This window comes from Elephas maximus, chromosome 7 (genome assembly GCF_024166365.1).
Source record: "Elephas maximus indicus isolate mEleMax1 chromosome 7, mEleMax1 primary haplotype, whole genome shotgun sequence".
NCBI classification, from domain to species: domain Eukaryota; kingdom Metazoa; phylum Chordata; class Mammalia; order Proboscidea; family Elephantidae; genus Elephas; species Elephas maximus.
Genome location: NC_064825.1, coordinates 28664044 through 28683761, shown reverse-complemented (window position 1 = coordinate 28683761; position 19718 = coordinate 28664044). Strand labels below are relative to the sequence as shown.

Below are 19718 nucleotides of genomic sequence, written 5' to 3'. Positions count from 1 at the left end.
ATTTTTGGCTGAGCGTGTTCTCCAAAAACACCTCCAATCACACGGATTCCAAGGGATTCTCCTTTCCCCTGAGTAGGACATTTGAACCTACCTTATTCATGAAACCAAAATACACCATTTTGCTAAGGAAACGTCCTCTGAAATGACTTGCAGCCCAATAGTTTCTTTCCAGGGACCTACAGCCAAAGGGTTGCTAGCTGCCATCTGTCTTCCTTCTTGCGTGGTTCCCTATGCCAGTTCCCCACGGCCATCCTGCTTCACACACTCAGCACCTGAGGTGTTCCCCAAGGACAGACAGCCAGAGCAATTGCATGTGAAATTGACTTTGAGATTCAAGTTCTTTTATCAAGAGTTATCCCACCTCCCTGTTTTTCATTTTTGCTGTCTAGCCTGCCTATAAAAAAACCCTGTTGCTGTTGAGTCTATTTAGAATTGCAGTAGCCCTGTAGGACAGAGTGGAACTGCCCTCCCACCCCCCATAGGGTTTCCAAGGCTGTAATCTTTATTGAAGCAGACTCTTACATCCTTCTCCTGCAGAGCGTCTGGTGAGTTCAAACCTTTGACCTTTCAGTTAGCAGATGAGCGCTTGACCATTGTGCAACAGGGCTCCTTATTCTGCCTATAAAATTCCTATATTAAACTTTTTACTTTCTCTGACTGCTTACTCAGTGTTTCCTATTACTTCAGCAGATGAGAGCAGCAGGACAGATTTCATCCCCAGGTGGGACCAAACACATGCCTGCTCAGCGTTTTGCTTTATGGGGGTCTTCTGTAGAGCAGCGTTGGAAAAAAAAAAGAAAAGCCTTATAGGGTGTGTAGAGAGCCTGAGTTCTCATCCAGACTCTCCTACTATGAAAATGAGGTTTCTTGTCCTCATCTACAAAAAGGGCTTAATAATACCTGCCTTCTCAAACTTGGATATGGAAACATTTTATAAACTCTACTTTGTAATATTTTAAAATGTTACTCGTCTATAGGGAATTTCTCAGCTTACAGCCAGTAATCAGAACTAGTTTAAATCCGGAAAAGAGATAACCAAATAGAGATGTTGAGTGGGTTTTATGCTTTTCCATCAATGATAACTGTTAACTAGTTTAATAGAATTAAATTATGCCACATATGTTTCTATTGTCATTAGCTGTCATGGAGTCTTAAAAGTAAAAGTAAAATGCACATGGAATGAACTCTTCCCAATCCTGCACCCTCCCCATGAGCAGTTACGGATCAGACCTTTGTGATCCATAAGGTTTTCATTGGCTGAGTTTCAGAGGTAGATTGCCAGGTCTTTCTTCCTAGTCTGAAACCTGTTTAGCATCATGGCAACACACAAACCACCACTGATAGATGAGTTCAGGCTGTGTATGAGGTGCGTTGACTGGGAATGGAACCTGGATCTCCTGCATGGAAGGCGAGAATTCTGCCACTGAATCACCAATGGCCTGTATATATATGTTTCACAGGGGCTTTAATTATTTCAGCCTTGCTTACATATAATTCAGAGAGGACGATGGCATGGTGGAGCAGAGAATAAACTTTAGAGTAAGAAACACTAAGATTTGAGGTCTTTGCTATGTACAAGCTGAGGGACTTTGGTTGGGCCAGTGCTCCAAACAAATGGGTTCAACTTCTCTGATCCAGTTTTCTAATCTGTAGTTGGATACAATAGTAACTATTGCTTAAAGTTGTTTTGAGGAGTGAATAAAATACAGTGAAAATGTCTGCCATTTATTATTTATGCCTAACTTACCAGTGTACCCTCTAAAGAATTCATTTCCTACCCCCTGTCATCCCAACTCCCTCTCATCTCTCTACCTGCTCCTGAGGAAGAAGAGAATTCAAGAGGCTCAAGAGTGTGGCTTGGTGGAAGAACCCATATGTGGGGCTTCTGCAAATTCTACCCCATGAGGGCGTAAATAGACTTAACTGTTCCTTGTTAAATAGACCTTTTCCCCTCTATTTTAAAGACTTTACAGATTTTGATGGTTAAAATGGGCAAGTGTTTTCAACATTTAATCTACGTAGTCATAAAGTATGGAGACTGGATATTTAATGGTGGCTGATAAAAATGATTGGAAGTACCTCTTGTAATTGGTTAGGCTTTTCTTTCTCGTAATGGGTCTTATCTCCTGTATTCTGAGTGGCACACACAGTTCCCTCATGGATATCACTAAGATCATGTAACTCCTTAGGGATCATCATTTCTGCTTTGTTTGCTTCATGATGTTTTGGCTCTTGCGGGTGGTATGGGATTGTGAATAAATCTTGACCATCTTAAAAGTAAAAGTAAAACATGGTGGTGATATCTTTCTTTAAAAATTATTGAAGTAATTATATAAAATTTGATGAATATTGTTCTCTGAAGAGAAATTAGGAGATGCAGATAAGCCTCCAAATCCCACAACATAGTTCATCCCTTTTAAATGTAAAATGCAGTTTGCTTATAGATGTTTGCATCATACCATATGGCACAGACACTGTTTCATGATCTTCACTGGTCACTTAGCGTTACATCTTTCCACGTCTGAAAATATATATCTCTATCATTATTTTTAATGGCTGCATAGTATTCCATTTTATGAATACACCACAGATTAATTGATTCTCTATAGATAGGCATTTGCTATCTTTTGAATTTTTGCATTTTCAGCTGTGCTGTGATGAATATTTTTAAATTATTTCTCAACGAAGGCAATTTCTGAGTCAAAAATAAATGCATTTTTAAGTCTTCCAATACATATTACTCCATTGACCTTGAGAAAGGAGAGATCTTATACCAAACCACACTTTAACCAGCACTGTAAAAGTGTTCTTGAAAAACAAACAAAATAAGGTTAAATCCTAGTGACTTTTAATTCCCTATCATCCAGTACTGGTGAAGTTTCTAATTTTTTCTTTTATTGCTGTTCTAGTAAAAAGATTTACAATAAAGTTTTAAAAATGCACTGGTTCATTATTACTTAATATTAATTTTATTAACTATTTCCGATTCCTTCTCCTATTTGTCTCTAGGTTAATTTGTCTTTTCTCTCTTTTTTTCCCCTTCAGGATGGAAGTATGATGTAATGGATATAATTATGGGATACTGTGTGGGCACACGGCCTCCTCCTTGCCTCATCCTCCTGCTTCTCAAGCTTTTGGCCACTGTCTCCCAGGGGCTGCCAAGGACTGGGCCCCTGGGCTTCCACTTCACACATTCCATTTATAATGCTACTGTGTATGAGAACTCAGCAGCAAGGACCTATGTCAACAGCCAAAGTAGAATGGGCATCACCTTGATAGATCTGTCCTGGGATATCAAATACAGAATAGTATCTGGAGACGAGGAAGGCTTTTTCAAAGCAGAGGAAGTCATCATTGCAGATTTCTGTTTCCTCCGAATAAGAACTAAAGGTGGCAATTCTGCCATATTGAATAGGGAAATACAGGACAATTATTTATTGATAGTTAAAGGTTCTGTCAGAGGAGAAGATTTAGAAGCATGGACCAAAGTGAATATACAAGTATTAGATATGAATGACCTGAGACCTTTGTTTTCACCCACAACATACTCTGTTACCATCGCAGAAAGCACACCTTTAAGGACTAGTGTCGCCCAGGTGACAGCGACAGACGCAGACATTGGTTCCAACGGAGAATTCTACTACTACTTTAAAAGCAAAGTGGATCTCTTTTCAGTTCACCCCACCAGCGGTGTCATCTCTTTAAGTGGACGTTTAAATTATGATGAGAAGAGTAGGTATGACCTGGAAATTTTGGCTGTGGACCGAGGGATGAAACTCTATGGAAACAACGGAGTGAGCAGTACTGCAAAGCTTTATGTTCACATTGAACGGATAAATGAACATGCCCCAACTATCCATGTAGTCACTCATGTTCCTTTCTCACTGGACAAAGAGCCGACGTATGCTGTAGTGACCGTCGATGACCTAGATGAGGGGGCTAATGGAGAGATTGAATCTCTTTCCATTGTGGCTGGGGATCCTCTAGATCAGTTCTTCCTGGCCAAGGAAGGAAAGTGGCTGAACGAGTACAAGATTCAGGAGAGAAAGCAGATTGACTGGCAGAGCTTTCCTTACGGCTACAATCTCACTCTTCAAGCGAAAGACAAGGGGTCACCTCAGAAGTTTTCGGCACTGAAGATAGTCCACATTGCCAACCCCCAAAGGGATGCTGTCCCAGTGAGATTTGAGAAAGAAGTGTACGAGGTGAGCATCAGTGAATTTTCCCCTCCTGGTGTGGTGGTTGCTATAGTAAAATTAAGTCCCGAACCGCTAGATGTGGAATACAAATTATCTCCTGGTGAGGATGCAGAGTACTTTAAAATTAATCCTCGGTCCGGTCTGATTGTCACAGCACAGCCACTGAATACCATTAAGAAGGAGGTTTATAAACTGGGGGTGACAAACAGGGAAGGGGATTTAAAAGCACAAGTCACCATAGGTATAGAAGACGCCAACGACCACACCCCAGAGTTTCAGCAGCCGCTATATGAGGCTTTCGTGAATGAAAGTGTTCCAGTGGGAACGAGCGTTCTGACGGTTTCAGCTTCTGATAAGGATAAAGGAGAAAATGGATACATCACCTACAGTATCGCCAGCCTGAATTTGTTACCATTTGCCATTAACCAGTTTACAGGTGTTATTAGCACAACCGAAGAATTGGATTTTGAATCCTCCCCAGAAACTTACAGGTTTATTGTAAGAGCCTCTGACTGGGGCTCGCCATACCGACATGAAAGTGAGGTAAATGTGACTATTCGCATAGGAAATGTCAATGACAACAGCCCTCTCTTTGAAAAAGTTGCTTGTCAAGGAGTTATTTCATATGACTTTCCAGTTGGGGGTCACATTACAGCTGTCTCTGCCATCGATATCGATGAACTTGAACTTGTAAAGTACAAAATCATATCTGGAAATGAACTTGGTTTCTTTTATTTAAACCCAGACTCTGGTGTTTTACAACTGAAAAAGTCACTCATGAATTCTGGCATTAAAAATGGTAATTTCGGCCTCAGAATTACAGCAACTGATGGAGAGAACTTCGCAGACCCCATGTCTGTTAACATTTCAGTCCTCCATGGGAAGGTTTCTTCAAAGAGCTTCAGTTGCAGAGAAACACGTGTGGCTCAAAAGCTGGCAGAGAAACTGCTCATTAAGGCAAAAGCGAATGGGAAATTGAATCTGGAAGATGGATTTCTTGACTTTTATTCAATTAATAGACAGGGACCACACTTTGACAAGTCTTTTCCTTCTGATGTGGCTGTGAAGGAGGATCTGCCAGTTGGTGCTAACATCCTGAAGATTAAAGCCTATGATGCCGACTCTGGCTTCAATGGAAAGGTGCTGTTTACAATATCTGATGGAAATACAGACAGCTGCTTTAATATCGATATGGAGACTGGGCAACTTAAAGTCCTTATGCCCATGGATCGAGAACAAACAGACCTCTATCTCCTTAATATCACCATCTATGATTTAGGTAATCCACAAAAGTCTTCGTGGAGGTTGCTGACCATCAATGTGGAGGATGCTAATGACAATAACCCGATTTTTCTTCAAGACAGTTACTCAGTTAACATTCTTGAAAGTTCAAGTATCGGTACTGAGATTATTCAAGTGGAAGCCAGAGACAAAGACTTGGGTTCCAATGGTGAAGTGACTTACTCCGTCTTGACAGATACACAGCAGTTTGGCATCAATAGCTCAACTGGAATTGTTTATGTAGCTGACCAACTGGATCGAGAATCTCAATCAAACTACTCTTTAAAAATAGAAGCCAGGGACAAGTCAGAAAGTGGTCAGCAACTATTTTCCGTTGTCACTCTTAAGGTGTTTTTGGATGATGTCAATGACTGCTCCCCAGCTTTCATTCCCAGTAGCTATAGTGTGAAGGTTCTTGAAGATCTCCCCGTTGGCACCGTCATTGCTTGGCTGGAGACCCACGATCCAGATCTTGGATTGGGGGGTCAAGTGCGCTACTCTTTGGTCAATGATTATAATGGGAGATTTGAAATCGATAAAGCAAGTGGTGCCATCCGCTTAAGCAAAGAACTTGACTATGAAAAACAGCAGTTCTATAACCTCACGGTTCGGGCCAAAGACAAAGGGCGGCCTGTCTCTCTGTCATCTGTTTCCTTCGTTGAGGTGGAAGTGGTGGATGTCAATGAAAACCTCCACACCCCGTACTTCCCAGACTTTGCTGTTGTTGGATCTGTAAAGGAAAACTCACGCATTGGAACAAGTGTGCTGCAGGTGACTGCCCACGATGAGGACTCCGGGAGGGATGGAGAGATCCAGTACTCCATCAGGGATGGCAGTGGTCTTGGAAGGTTTAATATAGATGACGAGAGCGGTAAGTTTAACATTTTGTGCCAGAAGTGTTGTTTCACCTTTCAAATCGTCAACATTGGAAAGGATATTCTGGCAGTAAAATAGACTGACAAATGAGGTTGTATATGATGCAGAGATGACGCCAGTAGAAGCTTCCTAATAGAGTTATGTTGGATTGTAAAAAGACTTGTTTATACACTAAAGTCTTGGGTTTCCAAGGAAATTCCTGATTTTTTATTGTTTGTTACTCCTACTACCAGGTTATCTTTTGATAAGCGTAAATGATTGTCACCTCTGTTGATTGCACACTTGACCTTCACTAAATTAAGAGCCCTGATAAAGTAAATTACATTTGAATTGGCTTTAAATTAGAAGTGTGAAATAGATTTTCAATGGATTTGTGTATGAATCCTTCCACTTACAGTCATGCTTTGCTGAAGCGATACTGCATTAGTTGCTTGGCTCTTTGATGTGTCACAGGCACGATTGGCCCTTGAATGACAGACGTTCACTCTGCGCGTGCTTCATAAATATATGGAGGTGTGCCTCTACAAATAATCCAAATGGTAGCATAGAGGAGGTGTGTTAAGGATTGTATTTATAAAATGGATTTTTAAGATTTTATTTATAAGAATTGATTTTTATAGGAAATATTTTTGAAGAGAGGGCAAACTTGCCTTAATATTTTCATTGCCTTCCCACCTACTGATTTAGTCTCCATCATACATACAGACATGGACTTTTTTTTTCCATACCAGTTACTGTGATTATTTCTCTTTAAAGGTACATTTGCGTGGACACATGTGTGCATGTGTGTCCCTTTATCAGTACTTTGTATTTCTCTAGTCGTCTTCTTTAGATGGTAGAATATCAAGATTAAGGGCTGTGTCTTCTCTATTCTCATGTAAATGGTAATATTAGCACTTTACAGTTTTCAGCACACATTTACATACATTAAATCATTTTTCTGCAGCACTTATAGGATGCTTTGCTCCCAGTGATGATGATGATGGCAATGATAATGCAATTCCGAGTAGGCCTTGGGAAGGTGTCATTATAGTGATCACTACCTATATTTCAATATTACTAGAAAAAGGATTTGAGAAACTGCATTAAGTATTAGATGAGAGTTACAAAGCTGTAAGTACCGTCTCAAACTTTTAAACTGTAATTTTGAAAATGACAAGCTCTAATTATGGCCAGTGGAAATTGTAAAACTTGGACTCCATAACCACAATGAAGGAAAAGGTAAATATCAGGATACTTGAGCCCTGATTTAGCCACATACTATACTTTTTTACATATCCTTTGTCATTCACTTGGAATATGTTTCCATCCTTGAAGCACAAAATGAGAAAGTAATCTTTACTGAGTACCTACTCTGTGCTAATACTTTATGACTACTAATGACTTCATTGAGTACTTAACATGTGCAAGACACTATACAAAGGGCTTTATATTGTAGGTCTTATTTAATTCTCCCAGTGGTCCCATGAGGTAGGGCTAATATTCAACAACTTACGAATTGAGGTTCAGAGAAGATATATAACTTGGAGCCTAGTTTCAAACTTGGAGTCTCTGGGTGGTACAAACTGTTAACATACTCACCTGCTAGCAAAAAGGTTGGAGGTTCTAGTCCACCCAGTCCCTAGAAAGAAAGGCATCTACATCCAAAAACTCAGCCATTGAAAACCCTACGGGGAGCAGTTCTACTCTGACGCATGTGGTGTCGCCATGAATTGGCATCAACTCCATGGCAACTGGTGAAGTTTCAGACTTATTGCTGAGTAACTGTAGTATACCATGCTATCTCCCATCTAAAAAGAAGTATGAGTTTCCTTGCATGTTCTTAGTTACGCTTGAATTTGGTATTGATCTCAAAGCTGCAGTGAAGTCCCTACAACCCTGGACACACTGATTGCTGGCACTGACCATTAATCATTCTTCCTCCTTGCCTCATATTTTTACTGTTTGTATGTCTCTCCCTTGACCAAGACCAGCTTTTGGACTCTGGTATGTGGGTAGGTAGGTCAATAGGAAGGTGTTCAGATGAATCATTTAGCACTGCTTTTTTTTTTTTTTTTTTATATGGATGACTATATCCAGCTACTCCGGGCTGTTTTTCTCAGTAAATTGCACTTTGGTCTCGCTTGATGCAGTGAAGGGCAGGAACAATTCGGTGAGAGTGGCCTAGATTTTCACCATTTGTACTGTGTTATTTTGTTCTGATGTTGGGTGTTATTTTAGGAAATATGTGTATAGTTTCATCTGATGATAAACTGCCCTTATAATTCTTGACTCCATGAGTTTGATGTCCTTTGCCTTTGTGGAAGAAAACAACTCACGGCTCTGCATTTGTTCTGCTGTAGTCTGATTGTATAAAAGAAATCTGCCATCGATAATAATAATGCCACTCATATTTTGGCATTTTGATATGCTTTGTGGCATAAAAAGCTCTTTCCTATAAGAATTAATTCCTTTGGGTTAAAGAGTAGCTACGTGAGTTGTGCAAGCTTTATCCAATAGAGAATAGGAGCTGGATCTAGAACTCACTACATACGATTTTGATTTATTTTCCCATAGGATTTTTAATTTTTGCAACTATAGTAGCAATTTCCTTTCCCCTTTATCATCCATCTCATTCTGTTTCCCTGCCTTAGAAAATAATACTGCGTTTTCCTCTACGTTGTAGAAAAAATGATTTTGACTGAGTGTTGAAATCTTTTATGAAGATTAGATTTTCTACATGATAATATTCTTAGCCATCTTATTTCTTCTCCTCGCACTCTTGAATATTTTAGTATCCAAACCAAAGAAGCTGATGAGGAGTGACAGCCTAGACTTGTACCACGGTGTGCTAAGGTTGAGGAGAGGGCTGGTAATTAGATGTCCAACAAGAGAAGCCATCACTGTGGTACAGTTGGAGTCATACTATTGTTGAATGATCCATTAGCTGTTTGCCTCCAAGTGCTAAAAAAAAGTCAAGATTTGAGCTCCTGGCAGAATGCATGACTATTTATCCCAGCAGCTGTTACTGAGTCTCAAGTCCAGACTGTATTGTTTTCATTTGACCCTTGGGCATAAAATGGACTAAACTTGCTGGGATCTTGCCTTTGGAGTTTTGCATTTAAGTCACATGTCAAAGAGTGTTGGAAAGTGTGCATTAGTTAATGGTTCTCAAACTTTGGTGTGCATATGAATCACCTGGAGAGTTTGTTAACAATGGAAATTTCCAGGTCAGGTGTCCAAAGATTTTAATTCAGTGGCTCCAGGGTGACAGTTCAGGCATTTTTAATGAAGCACTCTAAACATTCCTTCTGCAAGTGGTTTGAAAATGCAACCTTAAATTTTCTTGGGCTCCTAAGACAATTGGCTACCAGATAGGTCTTTTCTGTAGAATCCTTGCCCTTCTTCTTTTGAATGGCAGAGAATTGAGCCCATGCTTGAGAACAATTTCTTTTCTAGTCAATTTTTACAATCCAAATAAATCTTTTATAATTCATCACTGGTGATTTTTTTTTCAGAGTGCCTTCCCCGATGGCTCTAAAATCGATTTCTGTGCTTCAGTAGTTGTAACGCTTCTGCTTTGTGAGACTGTGGATTACTTGGTGCATTTAGTAGCTTTATGTTCTTGACTTTATTTTAAGCTCAGCGAACAAAACCATACCTTTGGCATTCTTTACCATGCATAGGCATTTAATAAATGTTTAGTAATGTGCACAGGAAAGGGATTAACTGAGGAGCCCCAAATACATTGGATTTGATCGCAATTTAAATCACTAGTCCAGAAGATGGCAATTTAATAATTTTTTTTTTTCCTTCACAAAGAATGCATTCTTATTCTTGGCCACAGGTAGAATTCATATTCTTAGCTACTCGAAAGTTTCAGAAGGTTTGGAAAGAGCACATTGGACATTTTAAACAATGATTTTCTATTAGGTTTTTTTTTGTAACTATAAACTGGAAAATTATTTCACCATTTTATCTGAGGTTAATTAAAGAAGTATTTAATTGGGATAAACATTTTCCAGTTCAGCACATTAATCTTGGATAATTAGGAAGATATTTTTGCCATCCATTATTATTAATTGTTTTATTTATTCCATTTATCAAGTATCTATAATGCCAGGTACTGTACTAGCTACTTTTCAGGCACTATTTCTGATTGTCACAGTAATCCTGCAAGGTAGGGTTTTATTGAGGCTTACCTAATCAAAGTCACAAGTCTGATAGTTGGCAGAGCTGGGATTTGAACTCACATCCAATGGACTGCCAGTCTGATTCCCCCACACCTCCACTCCAGCACGTCATCATAGCCTTGTTCAGCATACGTGTAATTGCTGCATAACAATCAAAACATCTCAGTGGCTTATAGAAATAAACTTTTTTTTTCCTTGCTTCTGGGTCTATAGGAACATCTGAAGCAACTTTGTTCGAGAATATGAGTTGAGTTAAGGTCTGTTCCACATGTCATCTCATTCCAGCACCCAGGCTGCAGTAGCATCCGCTACCTGGGAAGTGATATTCTCAAGGCGGAGGGCAGGAGCACGAGAGGGGATGGAAACTGCTCAAAACTGGCCCACATTCCATTGGCCGAAACAAGTTATAGGGCCAAGGTCAGCATTGATGGGGGCAAAGAAGACTCCTTTGGACAGGGGGAGGAGGAAATGAATACCAAATAATAATACACAGCCTGACACAGCACTCTTGTCTGCCTGATCTAACACTAATTGAACGCCACCTTTGTGTGAGGCACCAGGCCAGATGCTAGTGACAAGGAAGTACAGGCATAGGACATGCGCCTTCTGTAGTGGGAAGTTTCCCCATCTGAGAGGTCAGAATGCAGCTCTTCATGATGATTCTGGTGACAGAGGAGGCAGCAGTTAAAATGTATCAGCCCAGACTATGTGCCAAGTTCTGTGCAAAGTGCTTTATGCAGATGGTCTCGTTCAGTCATCTTTTGAGGTAGGGACAGTTGTTTTCCTTGTTTTTACACATCTGGTATCATAAGGTAGACCCTGGTGACATAGTGGTTAAGTGCTACGGCTGCTAAGCAAAAGGTCGGCAGTTTGAATCCACCAGGTGCTCCTTGAAAACCCTATGGGGCAGTTCTACTCTGTCCTATAGGGTCACTATGAGTCAGAATCAACTGGAAGGGAATGGTTTTTTTCGTTTGTTTGGTATTATAAGACAAAAACCCACATGCACAAAGCAAGTGCACTTACATTTACATTTCTCTATATAGAGGTTCTAGCAAGTATTTTTAAACTTACCTGAGCATAGATTTTCCTCTTTATTTCAAATGTTTGATAGAACATCAGCAAGGGCTAAGGAAACCTAACGTGCACTTGGATTCAAACAGACACCCAACAGAGGCATCTCAGACACACAATTTGCTGTAAGTCTAAGTACTATTTTTTGACAGCAGAAAATTTCACCCGTAAACAAATACAGCTTTGTAACTGTGGTGTTTAGCTGTCTCCCATTTGCCTGTCCAGATCCACTCTCTATTCTTCTTTCTGGTCTGTGCCCAGGAGGTTGACCTGTATGGGTTGCATCAGTGGGCTCCTTTGTTTTCTGACTTTTATTGTCTCTGCCAGTGGGAACTTAGAGAGGAAGAGGGAGAGTTGGGTCCAGGCATTAATCTCCTTCATACTCCAAGCTGGGTACTATGGGCTGCCTGCATCCTAAGATGGATGGCAGCAGCTCCCTGCTCTTACTAACCCTAGAGTACTGCATAAACCTTGTCCACAGCTTTGTAAACAGCCTGTTTTTTTAAACTCCTCTCAATTACCCAGTTGAGTATGCCATCTGTTTTCTTCCAGGACCTTGACTAATAAAATCTTTTTCTTAAGTAAATATTTCTAAAACAGATTTCAAGTTTAAAAATATTTCTAAGACTGATGTTTTCCAGGAATTCCTATTAACTCCAGTTTATGCAGTGCTACCCTGGTGTGTTGATATATTTCACTGGAGCTTTGGAGAAATAGTAACCAAAAAACCCAAACCAGTTGCCATCGAATCGATTGCAACTCATGGTAACTCCATGTGTATTAGAGTAGAATTGTGCTCCATAGGGTTTTCAGTGGTTGATATTTTGGCAGTAGATTGCCAGGCCATTCTTCTCTGGTGTCTCTGGGTAGACTTGAACCACCAGACTTTCCATTAACAGCCGAGCGCATTAACTGATTGTACCACCCAGGAACTCCAGAGAAACAGTAGAGAGATAATATCATCCAATGCTTTCATTTTACAAGGAAAGACAGTGAGACCAAAGGACTTTGTCTCCACCTCCAGCTTTATGCTCTCCACCTCTTTTCTGCAGTGAAAGGACCACTTTTGCTTTGCTGAAGACCTTGTCTTACCAAGCATAAGAAAAACAGGGGTTTGGCTGGATGGTGTAGGAATACAATCAGTCTAGCTCTAAAATGGTGTGATGCTGTATGTTTATCCCCTATGGGGAGGATTCATTTCAGCTGGTGGCCAAGGAAAGAATCAAGACGTATAATTGAGTAGCTTTTATTAACTTCATTCTATTGAAGAATTGCTTACTAGCTTCTAGCACTGAGTCCAGAACCTTTATCTTCAGTCTCTAATCATTAGATAGTCAAGAGTAAGTGAACAAAAACCAAGAGAGAGAAAGTTGTATTGTTAGAAATATGACGGGCTTTTTGCCATCTAAGAAACTGTCAGCCCCAGCCCAGATATTTAAAAGGATGGCTAATTCCCATGGTAGTATGTCTCTTGCATAATGTAATGTGATATAAGCTTCCTTCTTCTCATATTCAGAGGCACCAGAAATCATATTTTATGTTACGTGTGGCTGTTAATCTTTCAAGCTTCTTTTCCCTGAACTTGCATAGTAACTCCTCTTTGAAAAGTTGAGGAGTAAGACAGATGTTATTTGGTGGCTTTGGTGTAATTCATGATAAACCCAGATTAAATGGCATTCCTCGTCCTCAGTCTTTTTGAGATGATATTTTTACCCCTACTTGTCTAGATCAAAAGAGACTCATTGGATTTTGGCCCAGGCTTGCCCTTAAAATTTTCCCCTTGTGATTAGAGAAAGCAAGCAAAGGATAGGCATGAAGTTATGATCAAGTGACAGCAGAAATTTTTCTTGACTCTGGATTTTTAACCTTACCTCTAGACTTTCAGATCATAATTAATCTAGAGAAAATAATGTTTCCCGGAGGAGCCCTGAACACTCCACAGCATTTAGATGAACTTAGTAGTTGTCATGTAAGCCAGGTGGGAGAGAGGATTAGATGCTTCTGGAAAATAATGAACAGCATGTCCTTATTACTCTTTTCAGCAGGTGCCTTTTTCTTGACCTTTTCTTAACTGTCGGCTGAAGCAATTTAGGCTTTAATAGGGGACTGTTGGTTGAAATCTGTAATTACGTCTGCTTTGTGTATCAGGCCTAAGCTGTTATTGTCCCTGTGTTAACTAGTAAATGATAAAAATGATGACAATCATAAAAAGGTAATTCAGAAAGGGTAGCAAGCCAACAACCTGGAAACTTGTGTGGTCTTTTCTCTTTAAGTGGTCTTCCTCTTATATTTAATAATACAAGTTTTCAATGGCGTATCTGGGCCTTCATGTCAGGGTCCGTATTTCCCCAGTGCAAAGTGATGCTGAATTGTCAGTATTTCTTCAGTTAACAGAAGGCAAAGTTTCAGAAGCCTAGTAAGCAGAGCTTGCAAAACCTCTCAAAAGCTTGCTTCATATATTAGTGGCTCTCTAGAAGGTAGTAGAATAAATTCATTGCCCTTCATGACTTTGGATAGCTTGCATCTCATTTCAGTCTTCTAAAAATGCTTTTTTGCAGGTGTTTTGTATGCACATTGAAGGATACTTTCATTTATCATTATAGTTGAAAGAATTATAGAGTTTAATAAATATTTATGCCATGCCACTACATTCACAATGTTTCATTGAAAAGAAAATGAAATGAAAATGGGCTGTAGTCTGTATTTTTAGCTTGCCAGTTTTTATGAAAGCATGTCTTATCGACAGGCAGAATCTACGAAGAGCTGTATGTAGGATTCAGTTCAATTTATATTAAATTCTGGGCACTAGTATATGAATTATTAAATATAATAGGACTCTCCAAATTTTCCCGTTGGACATTATAGGATTTAGTGGCTCCTCTAGGGCCTCCCTCTATGATTAGATTCACAGATTTCGTAGTTAATATTCTGGTTGATGTTTTTCCTATTTTTAAAAAATATCTTATTGTGTTTTAAGTGAAATTTTGTGGAGCAAATTAGGTTCTTATTTAACAATTGTTATATAAATTATTCTGTGACACTGGTTACAATTTCCACAATGTGTCAACATTCTCATTATTTTCATTTGTTCTGTTTCCATCCAACTAGCTTCCCTTCCTCGCTTTGCCTTTTCATCTTTGCTTTTGGGTAAATGTGGACTGTTTGGTGTCATATAGTTGATTTTTTAAGGAAGCACGTTACTCACAAGTAATACTGTTTATTTGGTAACTCAATTTATTATTTGGTAGAAAGGTAACCTCCAAAAACAGCTTTAGTTCCAAGTTCAAAGAGTATCTTAGGGCAATAGTCTTGGGAGTTCCTCTACTCTCTATCCAGTAGGTCTGCCTTTTTTAGGAATTTGGGTTTTGTTCTTCAGTTTTCTCCCATTCCGTCGGGCCTTTCTATTGTGTCCCTGGTGAAAATCTTTGGTAGAGTTAGCTGGGCACCACCTTGTTCTTCTCGTCTCAGGTTAGAAGAGGCTGTGTTTCATGTGGGCTCTGGTTGCTTTTAAAAATCAATACATTGGTGAGAATAATACCAAGTTAAAAAAACGTATTGAATGTGAAAAGTCTTGAGCCAGAAAGTGAATAAAGTTTGAAGGCATTAAGATAAAAATTTAAAGTACACACCACATACATATATACACGCACACACATTGAAAGATATTATGACAAAACATAAAGACCTTGTGGTTTACTCCCAATCTATAAAGTAAAGCTTAAACAATTTTCATATTTTATTCCTCCATTTGCTTCCTTAAAAAGCTTGCCCTTTCTCCCTTTCTTCTTCCCTTCTTCCCTTTTCTTCTCCCATTCCCACATTTGTAGCACATCCATTATCTGTTGGTAGAGTGCTTTGCACTGAAGGGGATATGTGGATGATTAAGTAAAAACCCAGTGGTAGAGACAGAAGAACATGTAATTGCAAGCCGTGTGATACATGTTGCAATATAAGTGTCTTGTGCTAGTCATTAATCATGTTCATTGTGGCCTTAGCATCACCCTTTGGCATTGTGGATGACTTTTACAAATTCCAATTGGAGGCAAGTCAGTATGAGAGATAACTAGAACATTAAAGTGAGTTGATGATGATATATAAGCAAAGCTTAATTGTGGAGGAATGTCTAACTCCAGAAACGGATCCACATGTTGTAGGGCTTGAAGCTCATACAATTTTGAGTGCCTGCTTTGAGAAAAGGTATAAAAAGTTCTAACAACAAAATTATTGTATTTGTTTAGAATGAGAAATCACAGAAAGTTACAAGTTTAAAAGTCAACAAATACCACAAATATCACAAAACTCAGAAAAACGATATAATATTTTTATTGATTAAATGTCTGACACACACACCTCTCTAATGCTTCTTTTCCTACCTTTTTGGTTGCATTTTTGGCTTGATTGTTCGTATGATAACAATTTTATAATCATTTCTGTAGAAAGTATGGAAAAATAATTTACTTTTCCTCTAGCATGGTTGATTGAAATTTGGTTTTCATTACTAAGAGTTTAGAAATATTTCCTTCAATTCACAACTTTTTTTTGATAATGCCATATAAATTTTCAACATTGGTGTCAAATTTAGATAAACCTCTATCAAGGTCCCTTCTCATATGGGCTGTTACAGATATGCTAGCTCTTGGCAGTACTCTTGTCAGTGCTCTCTAAACAATAATTCTAGTAATTTCTATGTCTGAGAGTCTCATCTGAAAAAATACAATAAAAAATTTATAGTGCATTTATAATTGTATAAGATCTCTATGAGTCAGAATGGACTCAACGGCATACAACAACATGTTGCAGTATTTAGGAGAGAACTTCCATTTTGGCAAAAACCAAATCCTTCAGTGATAAGTTTCCATGTCTGATGACTGGGGAATTTTCTTACAGACTAGCTTCTGACTCTGTACATTTCAACCCCAGTTTCTCCTCCACTGCTATGCTGGCACCACAGGATATATTCATATGGGGGCACAAATTCTGGTGCTTCACTTTCAATCCGGGTGTCTCTGTGCAGTGGGTGATTGGAGTGTTCTTGGAAACCATTCCTACCCTGGGATGTCTAATACAGTTTGTCTACCCATGAAATTGATGGTGAATCACATAAATAAAAAAACATAGATAGACACCATTAAATGCAAATGAAATATATCCTTCACTCAATTTTCTCTTAGCTAGATCTCAAAAATGCCTATAGACACTATGGAATGTGATGGAGGGAAGTTGGAGAGGAAAGAAAAAGAAGCTATAATTGATTGTGGTTAAAATATTTTACTTTTGCAGTGTTTTCAAAAATGTATGACTGTGTGAACCATTGCTAGGGCCCTCCTTTTGGGTTCGAAAGTTTTTGCTTTGTTAACTTCGTCTTAAATGTGCATCTAGCTAGCGGTGTTAGTAAATGAACAGCTTTCTGGAAGAAATAAATGTTCAGAGTCATTAGAGGGAGTGACTGAGCTGGGCCAAGCCACAAAATCTAGTCCTGATTTGAGGATTTGTGTGAATGACATCTACTGCAGGTTTAAGTTTGCTGTCATTCTGATGTTTTATTGTACCAGCAAACAAACGGTGCAAAGGATACAAGACCAAACTTGCATGTGCATGAATCTGGCTCCTTGGTACCTCCATGCATCTCAAGGAAGGGCCCTGAAACTTCTATACCCAATGCAACCCATAAAGAGTAAGAAATCCGCAAGTTCAAGAAAAGGAAGAACTTTGAGTTCACTGCCTTTTCATAGCAGTGGGCTCTTGAGAGAATTGCAGTGCTCCTTGGGCCCACTCTCTTTTATAACACTCGTTCAGGAATTCACCAGGTACAAATACACCGGAATCCAGGAAGCAAATGAAAATGACCTTTGAGAGTTGTCCTAATAACTGTTACAGAGCCTTTTCATGTAGACTCATTAACCTTACCCCCAAAAGTTGTACCTTGGTGGTTTCACCTAAACCATAAGGAGTTTCATTTAACCATAATTTGTACATTGTTACTATTATTTATTATAAATAATTATCTAATTTATTCTTATTGTAATTTATGTGTTAGTGACTCATCTCATAATCAATAATTTTCATCCTATGGGTCATTGGCTCTACTGGCTACAGTGTTTCTGATTTTATTGTCTGGAACCTTAGATAAAGCACCATGACTATTACACGTAAACACTGATTTGAGGTCAGCTGTGATAGGGAATTCTATATTTGGGACATCCATATGTAAGGCCCTGAGATACTTCCTCAATGAGGCTGTGGAGAGAGAAAGTAAGGTTAAGGCCTTCCATGTATGTTGATCTCCTGCCTTCATGCATACCACGTGTGTCTCACTGAACCTTGTTGGAGTTATGTGTTTCTTCCTTGCACCTTGAAGATACTTCTAATGGATACACATGGGGTTGCCATAAGTTGGAATTTGACTCCATGGCAACTGGTTACCGGCTTTGGTTAAACTGAATGAGTCTTGAAACAAAAACACGGTGATTGAATTTTGGATAAGCATTTCATAAAACATTACACAAGATGCTAAAAGTGCGTGCATAATCTTCTTCCACTTGACTGGTAGTTTCATCCTAAAAACCCTTTGCTGTCAAGTCAATTCCAACTCATAGTGATCCTAAACGGACAGAGTGGAACTGCCCCATAGGGTTTCCCAGGAGCACCTGGGTGGATTTGAGCTGCCGACCTTTTGTTTAGTGGCCATAGCTTTTAACCACTAAGCCACCAGAGTTTCCAGTTTTATCCTAGCAGGTAAATAATCAGAATTAGAGTGTATGAGAGTTCCATTTATGGTCGCTAAATTGTGTTTCACAACTGGGATAGCGTGGCATTCAGGGATGTTAATGCTAACTCAAAATTTTATATTCAGTAGTCATTCAGTATGACTCAAAAATGTATGATAATACTTGAATTTAGAATTTCATAATTTGGCAGGGTACACTCAAGAATCAGGATGTAGGCAAACATGCACTTGGGAGCCTTTTACTAAACAGCCTTTTTTTTACCAAAAAAAAAAAAAAAAATTGCACTAATATACATGAACTTTCATGTTTTGACCCAGACCTTATTTACTTTTACTTTGCACACAATTCTAATAAGTTAGACTCCTTGATATGTAATCTACAGTATTCTAGAAGTTGCAAAGCAGATATATTGCTATAGGTAGGTACACTAACAGCAATGAGCGGGAAAAAACACCTGTTAATTAGGCAGCAATAGGAATAAATAGCTAACCTCCATTGTGTGTTTATTATATACCAGGCATTAAATAAGCATAAACTCATTCAATTTTAACAAGGGTTTTATGAGATAGGCGCTCTTACTATCCATATCTTATGGATGAAGAAACGAAGCTTGATTTTAAATTATTTGTCCAGGATTTCACAGTTAATGGTAGAGTTAGGATTTGAATGAAGTAGGTCAGCGCCAGATGCTGAGCATCTAATCACTAGACTTCAGATATATTCTGGATAAATAGCCTTAAGTATCTCCTTTAGGGCTTAAACCGAAAGGAAGCTCATCACTTCATTACCACACAGTGTAATAGCTGATTATTATAGTGAAGAGTCTGAATTACTGTAGTAGCTCAGGTTTCCTAAAAAACAGAGCCGGAGGGGTACATTACAAGTTAATACTTTATTAAGGGTATAATCCCAAGGGAGTGAGAGTGAAGGACAAAGGGAAGTGAGGCTGGAAAGAAGGGAGTCTTAATAAGTGGCGCTTTATTAAGCTAGTCAGAGCTACACAACAAAACTCAGCCTGTTTTTACTCATACTGAATGTCTCTAGGGAGGCCACATAGAACAACTGCATCTTGGAACCCTTGGGTGAGACTTGGAGCAGAAGGGCAAGCAATTTCTCTGCTAGCTTTTTCCCGTTTCCAGCCTCTTATTGGTCAAATCTGCTGCATAGAGCATTAATCTCCCAACACTTTTGGGTTGTGTTCCATGACCCTGGTGAACTAGTGGGAAGCTGGTGCTTTCAGTATTCATTTGCTATAGTCTCTCTTGTCAGTTGGCGCTGTGGGGGGTGGTACTCCTTAGTCTGTTGTGGTAGCTATTGGGCATTCCTCTCATGAAGTTAGGCGAGCATTTGAAGCTTAAGGGACGGTGGATCTGTTGGGCTGAGCAGAT

At 39.1% G+C, this 19718-nt stretch overlaps 1 protein-coding gene across 7 annotated transcripts in view; it reads left to right on the top strand.

Moving 5' to 3' along the window:
* Positions 1-19718, top strand: part of FAT3 (FAT atypical cadherin 3) — a 793468-nt gene that overhangs the window by 163027 nt on the left and 610723 nt on the right. For all 7 annotated transcript variants that reach the window (XM_049889556.1, XM_049889551.1, XM_049889553.1 and 4 more), the window contains exon 2: positions 3046-6351. In XM_049889556.1, coding sequence (XP_049745513.1) covers positions 3063-6351 — 3289 coding nt within the window. In that variant the 5' untranslated portion in view covers positions 3046-3062. The remainder of the gene's footprint in view (positions 1-3045; positions 6352-19718) is intronic.